The 9,803-nt window shown below is 35.2% G+C and overlaps 1 protein-coding gene across 2 annotated transcripts in view; it reads left to right on the top strand.

Annotated features, from left to right (window-relative positions):
* The window catches only part of LOC107681624 (trafficking protein particle complex subunit 9-like), a 248,577-nt gene that overhangs the window by 1,676 nt on the left and 237,098 nt on the right, over window positions 1–9,803 (top strand). For both annotated transcript variants that reach the window (XM_016477940.1, XM_016477939.1), the window contains exons 2-4: window positions 1,082–1,682; window positions 7,075–7,220; window positions 9,747–9,803. In XM_016477940.1, coding sequence (XP_016333426.1) covers window positions 1,099–1,682; window positions 7,075–7,220; window positions 9,747–9,803 — 787 coding nt within the window. In that variant the 5' untranslated portion in view covers window positions 1,082–1,098. The remainder of the gene's footprint in view (window positions 1–1,081; window positions 1,683–7,074; window positions 7,221–9,746) is intronic.

Genomic DNA, 9,803 nt, shown 5'->3' with positions numbered 1-9,803 from the left:
CCTCCCATCTCGTAGGCTATTTATTCCCTTTAGGGTTTCCGTAGTACACTTCATTTCCTTTCCGAACACGGAACTGGAATGCGGCGGATTGCGGGAGAGGGGGTGGTGGGGATTCACGATGCCAGCTTAACATCGTGATGTCTGTCAGCCATCGGCGATGGACGATGGCATCGTCTATCGGCCCAACCCTAGCGGAGACAAAACAAAACAAAACGCCGGTCACGAATTAGAAGCACAAAAAGAGGATTTGTAAAGAAAAATATTGAAGGATTTTGATATAAGCCAAGAGGAGACTGGTTTTCCTTTGCTAAAGTAAGGAAACTTGGTTTCCTTTGCTCCTGCATTTCTCAGAGGTGCGCACATGATGCCTACATCCTACGTCATCCGACTGCACGACTTCCGCGCAGTGTTGCCAAGTCCGTGGTTTTCCCGTGGAATTGGGCTACTTTAACACTTGCCGCGGGTTGTTTTTCATGTCCGCGGGTTGAAGCGACTCCAATAACATGATATTTATCCCCTGGAATGCGAATTTTAGGAGGGGAACCCCGCCAAAAATGTGTATTTTACCCCCTGGAACGCGATTTTTAACTGGGGACCCCCTCGAAACGCAATTGGGCTAGTTTTGAGTAGTGATTAGGCGGGTTTTCTTGTGAAAACCTGGCAACCCTGCTTCCGCGCACCACAGTCAGCGGAAGTGAGAAAAGAGTGTTTATTATGTTTGAAAAATGGATATTTATCTTACAAAAATGCATGGATTCGCTACAGGAGGCCTTTATTCACCCCCCGGAGCCGTGTGAGGGATGGCTTATTATGGATGCACGCACTTTATTTCACGTCTTCTGAACTGTTGACAACCAACACCCGCTTACCCCCATTGAAAGGCTTGGAGGGGCCAGGACGATTTTTAATATAACTCCGATTGGATTCGTCTGAAAGAAGAAAGTCACATACACCTAGGATGCTTTGAGGGTGAGTAAAACACAGGCTAATTTTCATTTTTGGGTGAACTAACCCTTTAACCCCTTTGAAACCTGCTGTAATAAAACAGTATGTTGTTTTGTGGATTGTTTTCCTTCTCTAGAGGCGCTGTATGCAGACATGAGTGTCCCAGACTACATGCAGTGTGCTGAGGACCATCAGACGGTCCTGGTAGTGGTCCAGCCCATGGGCATCGTCCCAGAGGATCAGTTCTTCCGCATCTACAAACGCATTGCCAGCGTGAGCCAGGTCAGCATACGGGACTCCCAGCGCGTCCTCTTCATCCGTTACCGCCACCATTACCCCCCTGAGAACAACGAGTGGGGCGACTTTCAGACCCACCGCAAAGTGGTGGGTCTCATCTCAGTGACCAGCTGCACCACGACCAAAGAGTGGCCGCAGACGTCCGATCGGTTCCACGGGCAGAAGGAGGTGTTCGGCTCCACGCTGTACGACTCGCGGCTGCTGGTGTTCGGGCTGCAGGGGGAGGTGGCGGAACAGCAGCGGACAGATGTGGCGTTCTACCCCAGCTATGACGATTGTCCTGATGTGGAGAAGCGGGTGGAGGATTTCGTGGAGTCTATATTTATCGTCCTGGAGTCGAAAAGACTGGACAGAGCAACTGATAAATCTGGCGATAAGATACAACTGCTGTGTGTGCCGTTTGAGAAGAAGGACTTTGTGGGCTTGGACACAGACAGCAGGTGAGTTTGGGCTCTGAGAATATGTTAATCTTTATCGGCAGCCAGATTAATCGGTTGTTGGAAAACCCATTACCTATATGTCTGTATCTAGAAAAGGGTGGCTCATGAAACTTTAATTAACACTTAATTAATATCTTGCTAAGGCAAGCATAATTTTTCGGGATGCATGATATAGAGGTACTATATCGGTTATTATCAGCTGATATTAAAGATATTTTTTACATTTATTGTTTGATATTTGGATATATTAGCCAGCTATTTACTTGTTGTACGTGCTATTTTTCTGTATTTTTCCATTTTAGATGACCTTTACTATCATCGAATGCTAACAAAGTTATTCTTGATAAATGCTATTGGGTCATTCCGTGTCAACTCAACCAGAGGTCCCCGGCTTAAATTTTTGATTTTGCTAATATTTTTTCTGAAGAAAGACAGACAGGTATAGTGATGAAAGCTAAAATATTAAATGTCATGGATGAATATTTACTGAGTAATCCACTATTTTGTAGAGGGGGGTCAAAATGGCACTTTTCACCTGAGATTCAGAGCCAAATTACAGGAGGTTAAAAATGACTTCAGAAAGATGGCAGCATCACAGTGTTATTTTTACACAGAGATTGGTAGGTATGTTAGTAAAATCTGTTGACTTGAGCAATCTTTGTTGCATTGTTTGCCAATGGTGACCATTCAAAAATGGGGAAACAGCACTTTTCAATTTTTTTTTCTCCAAAGTTTGCATGCCTGTAACTCAAAACATATAAAAGATATCTTAATGCCCTTTTATATATTGGGTCTTAACAAACTGTTCTTTTGGCATCTTAATTTTTAAGGCCCTATATTGTTTGGTTCCAGAGATACTGGAATTTTAATATGGCTTCAGGAGTAAATTGTTAAAATGTACATATTTTCAGTGGTCAAAAACCAAATGTGAGTCAATTTGCAAAAATATGATACTTTTTTTCTTTTAAAGAGGAATGTCTGAAGAACAAACAATGTTGAAACTAAAGATTTATCTCGTTTACTTCTGTCAAAGCAACTGCATTGAACATGCCTGTCTGAGTGCCATAAATATTCTTTTTCCAAAGTTTGCATGCCTATAAATCAAGAAATATTAAAGATATCACACAATATGATTTTAGATTCTAGTTCCTAAGAAAGGGTTTTTGTTTTTGGGAATTTTAATTTTGAAGGCCCTACATTGTTCAATCCCAGAAATATGGGAGTCTCAATAAGGCTACATTTTCAGATTTCAGCGCTTGAAAACCAAATGTTGGTCACTTTGTATACAGCTGATACTTATTGTATTTAAAGCAGAATGTCTGAAGAATAAGTAATGTTGAAACTAGGAATGCATCTTGTTTCCTTGCTTCCCTCTATCAAAACAATTGTACAGGACATACCTGTTTGAGTGTCATGCATATTCTTTTTCCAAAATTTGTGTGCCTGTAACTCAAGATGTATTCTTAATATGATTTTAGATTCTTGTTCCTAAGAAAGGGTTTTTGTTTTTGGGAATTTTCATTTTTAAGGCCCTATGTTGTTTAATCTTGGTGCAGCTCCATGTACAAATTGTTGTATCCTACACATATTCACACCAAATGTGGTTTTGTGTTTATCTAGTCATCACTGCTAACAATGCAAATAATAACAGTAACCCTGGGTTTAGGAATGTACAGTGTGACGCATCAGATTACGACCAGGATTAATTATTAACTCTAGGTAAAGTATGAACAGTGTGAAACGTAAAATAAGATTACCCAGGATCCCATTTACCTGGGGTTTAGAATTACCCAGTGCTAATTATTTCAAGTGTGAGAGACCTTAAATGTTTGAGGTATTATCAGTGATTATGCCAAATATGCCCTTTAGCACTATGATTATGCTCACGTTATATAACCATAAAAAAGCTAAATAAACTCTAATTAATCCAGGTTAGGCAAATCTTGGTTTACTAATGTGAATGCAATGTGGTAAAAGCAACCACTTTTCCCTATGAGGTGTGGGACTTGATTCAACCATGTTACAATACTGTCTGTTTGAACTCTTGGTAGCTTCTTTCAAATATCCCTGAAACTGATTCAAAAATAGAATCTTATGAATAGACTACTGAGAGAAAGATAATGTCCCTCAACTTTTACCATTTCAGTGCATTTTTAGCACTCCGACAGGTATGTTCTGTGCATATTGTTTTGATAGATGGAAACAAGATGCATTCCTAGTTTCAACATTACTTATTCTTCAGACATTCTGCTTTAAATACAATAAGTATCAGCAGTACACAAAGTGACTAACATTTGCTTTTCAGCCACTAAAATAGGTATTATTCAACAATCTGAAAATGGAGCCTCATTGAGATACTTTTTATGAGAAAAAATACTTTTTGAGTTACAGGCATGCAAACTTTGGAGAAAAAACTTGAAAAGTGCTGTTTCTCCATTTTTGAATGGTCACAATTGGCACGCAATGCAACAAAGATTGTTAAATTCAACAGATTTTACTAATAGACCTACCAATCTCCGTGTAAAAATAACATTGTGATGCTGCCATCTTTCTGAAGTCATTTTTAACCTCCTGTAATTTGGCTCTGAATCTCAAGTGAAAATTGCCATTTTGACCCCCTTCTACAAAATAGTGGATTACTCAGTAAATATTCATCCATGACATTTAATATTTGGGCCATCATTACTATACATGTTTATCTTTCTTCAGAAAAAAATATTAGCAAAATCAAAAATTTGAGCCGGGGAAATTCCTGAAATTTGGTTGATTTGACACGGAATGACCCTAATATTTTATTACCACTACTAAATGTAAACTTTTAAAAAATTTCTTAATATATGTATTTTTCATACTGTACATTATAATGTTGTGATGCCTAATTTTATTTGTAGCATTTATACTGACTGATTTTATTTTTTGTTTTATTTTTTGTTATTTTTATTTAGACAATGGATTTCCAAACTTTTTGTCAGCCGAAACCCTAAAATATTTACTTGAAGTTTCTCCTGAGATATATAAATGTTTATATATATATATATATATAAAATCTCAATAATAAAATATTTAGATTTATGTATTTTTTTAAACATGTTATTTTGAATTAATTAATTTAAATTTTTATAGTAATAAATTTGCATGTTCATATATCATTCATGTGGCCAGTAAACAAATAAAATAAAATATTTTGTAGATATTTTATATATAGTGTATATATACACATTTATTTATGTTTTTGCATTTTAGCATACAAGTACATAAATAAAATGTTTATATATTGATAATATAGTCCAATAAATGAATAGGTAAAAGAATAAAAACAAATTATGCATTTTATATATTGTTATGTGTTTTATTTTGAATGTACTTATTTGAAATTTTTATGATTTGAGAAGTTATTTGCTTTTTTCAACCCACAAACCCGCTGCAGTTCATCTGCAGATCGTAATTCATCTGAACTGAAGTCTGAATCGACTGTGGTAAATACTGAATGCCCAGGGGTCCCACAGTATATGATGGTTTTGCTTGTAGGTCAACCGTGCATGATCTTCTATCCTTTTTCATGAGTTTTGCCATTTGTTTTTCATTGCTATTGTCTTTTCTTCCCTTCAATTGTTTTGCCTTGTTTTATTTGTCTTTCTTCTTTTCTTTCATACTGTCCTGTGAGTTTATTATTGGGTGTGAAAAGGTGAGCCGGTTTAGTTCATTCTTACCTGATCAGCCTGTTCCTCTCCCCGTCAGTGACACAGTGGTTGGACCTCGATTCTCTTGTGTCTCAGTTTAGAGTAGAAAGGTCAAATTTTTGAGATGAAAGTCAATGTGCAGGAATGGAAAAAGATTTTGAAACTTTGTGTCCTCATGTCGTCTTCGAGTCGATTGTTTAAAGGTGAAGTGTGTCTTTTTTTTTTTTGTTGTTGAGCGATTTATCATCTTTAGAATAAACCAGTGGCAAACTTCCTGCTTGCTTGACTAATGGTAGATTTGTACTGTTTTGCAGTTCTGTTTGGTTATGCGTAGTTGACACACTTCACCTTTATGGTGAGAATATTTTAAATCTGTGTTGGAAATATGGGAACAATTCTTTGGGTTCTGGTGCCTGAAAGGGTCAAGTGTTTAATCAAGCATACTGTATTTCTTATTCACTATCTCTGTCTGTTTTAACTGCAGAAATGCATGGATGTCATTCAGTAATTCATAAGTGATTGCTCGCAAAGCTTTATGCTCATCTCATCTACGGTCGCAGCATGAATTTGAATATGACATCCATGCGTCTATAGAAAACACTCCCTGAGTTTAGTTGTGAAGTTCTTGATCGGAAGTTAAACATATAAATATAAATATAGTATATATAATATAATGAATATATATTCTATGTTTATAAAGATTATATTTATTTATATAAAGCAATACTATTAATTCTAGTTTTATAAAATAATAATCTTAGTAATTATCTATATACTGTATATATGCTATGTATATTAATATTGTTACTTTTATACACAAGTAAATACATGTATTTTGATTTTTTTTCTATGTTTCTCTTTCTCTATATAAAATGATTATATATAAATACTATTATTGTAACAATTGCTGATTTTTTAATTAATTGACTTATTTGGTGCATATTTTATGTTATTATCAATATTATAAATCTTTTTTTCTCTCCAATATAGCATTGAAACATTTAAAGGTGATAGTTTAGTGTGTTTGTATCTGTCAAAAAAATGCTTGAATTGGGCAAAAAAATAAATAAAGCCCTGATGTTGAAGTTTTCAATATTGGCTTAATCATTAGACTATTGCTGATCATAAAGTATTTATATGTTTACTGATACATCCTCTCTATGTAAAAGTGTAAACTTATAAAAGTTAAGATGAAGAATATTCTCCTGTTTCTCTCCTGTCTGGTTGTCACTTGAATAACACTTGACCCTCTTGCACACTATCTATAGGGGTCCTTCCACCAGCGTTTTACCTCCTCATGTTTATAAAATAGAAATCCCTCATTTTAAAAAATTTATTTATTTTTTTCATCCCCATGGGATTGACCTCAAGTTGCTTTATGTCCCCTTTAGTTAAAATCCCCCCCTCCCAGTTTTGCCTGTGCATCCCCTTCCTTCTGCATCCGTATCTTCACCTCCAGCTTCCCTCTCTCTGTCTGTAAATCCTGGGCTAAGACAGAAGACCAAGCTTGATGCAAAACCACATCAGCATATTTATGTTCCATATAAGGAGAGCCAAATGAGACGACATCGATCCACCGCTGATAAAAATAACTTTAATTAAATATGGCTGACGTCACCTGCACTTGGCTGCGAGCGCGTCTTGCATCGATTAAGCTCTGTGCGTAAATGCTGAATGTTTATCTGACGCCTGTTGCTGCTCCTCTTCCTCAGGCACTACAAGAAACGCTGTCAGGGCCGCATGAGGAAGCACGTCGGGGATCTGTGTTTGCAGGCAGGCATGCTGCAGGACGCCCTCGTACATTATCACATGGCTGTAGAGCTGCTGCGGTCTGTCAATGACTTCCTGTGGTTGGGAGGTAAGATGGTGATTGATTGATAAACGTTTCACAGATATACTTTCACACCAAGTCAGTGTTATTTTAGTATCATTGTTAGGGCTGCACGATTATGACACAAATCATAATTGTCGATTATTCCTTTGAAATTGTAATTGCGATTTATTAATTTACGATTAAATGAATGATGTCTACACCTTTGTTTGAAGCAACTGCATGCCATATTTTTATATGAAAATAAACAAGCTGAAAACACTAACTGAAAAACTTTTATTGCTTTTCTATAGTATTAAGCCTCAAATGTCAACTATACATCGGATTGGTTTCTCTTTAAATAAAAAGGTAAAAATATGCATGGTATTATAATGTTATACTAAAATTAAAACAATGGAAAAACCCTTAAGATAACATGTAGAAAGAAAAAACATCTTAAGCATGCAGAATAACATAAGTGGACTTTGAATGATTAATTGCTGCTTTGAACGATTGTAATTGTGGTATCCGTAATTGTAATTGCGATTAGAAATTCGATTAATTGTGCTGCCCTAATCATTGTGATACTTTTATAGTTTAGTAATATGTTAAAATAGTTTTTTATATTTTCATTTAAATTCAAGTTTGAGTAATTTTGTTGTTTTTATAAAATGTAGTAGTTTTTGTAATATTGTAATAATAATTGATGAATATTAAAAGCCTCAAATGTCAACTATACATCGGATTGGTTTCTCTTTAAATAAAAAGGTAAAAATATGCATGGTATTATAATGTTATACTAAAATTAAAACAATGGAAAAACCCTTAAGATAACATGTAGAAAGAAAAAACATCTTAAGCATGCAGAATAACATAAGTGGACTTTGAATGATTAATTGCTGCTTTGAACGATTGTAATTGTGGTATCCGTAATTGTAATTGCGATTAGAAATTCGATTAATTGTGCTGCCCTAATCATTGTGATACTTTTATAGTTTAGTAATATGTTAAAATAGTTTTTATATTTTCATTTAAATTCAAGTTTTAGTAATTTTGTTGTTTTTATAAAATGTAGTAGTTTTTGTAATATTGTAATAATAATTGATGAATATTTAATTTTTTATTTAAAATTAATATTATTAATTCATTTAGTTATTAAACTAAATAAATCAGAAATGTTAATAGCTGAAATAGGAAATATATATAAAAAATAAACCTAATCTTAGTTAAAAAAAACCCCCATAGCTTTAGTTAACTTATAGTATCAATCAATACTATTATAGTTTTTGTTAATATTTTATTCATTTCGTTTTTTATATTTTCGGTTTTCATTTTAAGTCTGAAGTTTTAGTATATTTTTGTACATTAAAAAAAAACAAAAAACAAAACAGTAGTTTAATGTTTATTTGAGTTATTTTAGAACATCAAGTTAAAATAAAAGAAAATGAGATGTTAAAAACTTATTATTTTATTTTATTTTATTAAAATTTTCAGTCAACAAGTTTCAGTACTTTTAGGGCCAGTTTTAGTAAACGGCAAATTAGCGTGAGAGCACAATTCCAAAGCAGCACTGATGGGAGGGGAAATTTATGTGGGTGATTTACTAACAACACGCAAATTAAAGAACACAGACGCAACATCTCATTTACATATCGACCAACGCAATATAACAAGCGCAGCGCAAATCAGCGTAGTCGCAAGTAAAGAATAAAGAAATAATTAAGCCACAGTATGCTACGTTGAAAAGAACTGGAGGCCAAAAAAATGAAGGTTTGCTAGAAGTTTTGATAGACCTGGTATTGCGAGACTCGTAGTTGAGGGTTCCAAGTCATCTTTTATTTCCTGAAGCAAATTAAAAATAACATGGCTTGGCAAACGATATGTTCGGACAATGTGTTCTTCTGGCATTCCAAATAAATTAATAGGCTACATGTGGAAAAAAATCCTCTCCCTTCTACCACACGCTCTCTGTTCTCTGCGGTGCCTCCTCTAAGCAACAATAATTGCAGCCATTTCAATCGCAAAATAGTTTACGACTTGCTTTTTTGGCCGTTAAATAATGGCGCAAATGCTAGTAATTTGATGAGCGCAAACGTTAGTAAAACGCATTGCGTGATTCATTTGAATACTCTCCTCCTATAAATGTTGCGTCTGAAAGGGACACTCCTATAAATGCATATTCAGTAAGGTCAAGCGCAAAAATAACTGTCCACACCTTTTCAGTGCTAATTCGTCACTGCGCGTCTTTAGTAAAAACTGACAGTACAATTTTAACGCTAAAAGACGGTTTGCGCTGGCGCAAGCTGTTAGTAAAACTGGCCCTTAGTTACTATAATTATTCTGGTGTGATAAAATCACTATGCAAAATGATATCCATTTTTAAAACTCATGTGCTGACCAGCTAACTAAGCTAACAAATCCAGTCAACTTTCATCACAATCTCCAACTCTTCACCTCCAAGCAACTGACATCTTCAGTCTTTGCCCAAATGCATCTTGCTTTAAAACCTGCATGACAGATGAACTGTCCAGTGATGAATAGTAACAGTGAAATGGTTTGTGTGTTGTTCCTCAGCTGCTTTGGAGGGCTTGTGTTCTGCCTCTGTCATCTTCCATTACCCAGGAGGCACTG

The sequence above is a fragment of the Sinocyclocheilus anshuiensis genome, unplaced genomic scaffold (assembly GCF_001515605.1).
Source record: "Sinocyclocheilus anshuiensis isolate Anshui unplaced genomic scaffold, SAMN03320099.WGS_v1.1 scaffold1524, whole genome shotgun sequence".
In the NCBI taxonomy this organism is placed as follows: domain Eukaryota; kingdom Metazoa; phylum Chordata; class Actinopteri; order Cypriniformes; family Cyprinidae; genus Sinocyclocheilus; species Sinocyclocheilus anshuiensis.
Note: the sequence above shows the minus strand (reverse complement) of the source record. Positions and strands in the feature narration are given on the sequence as shown.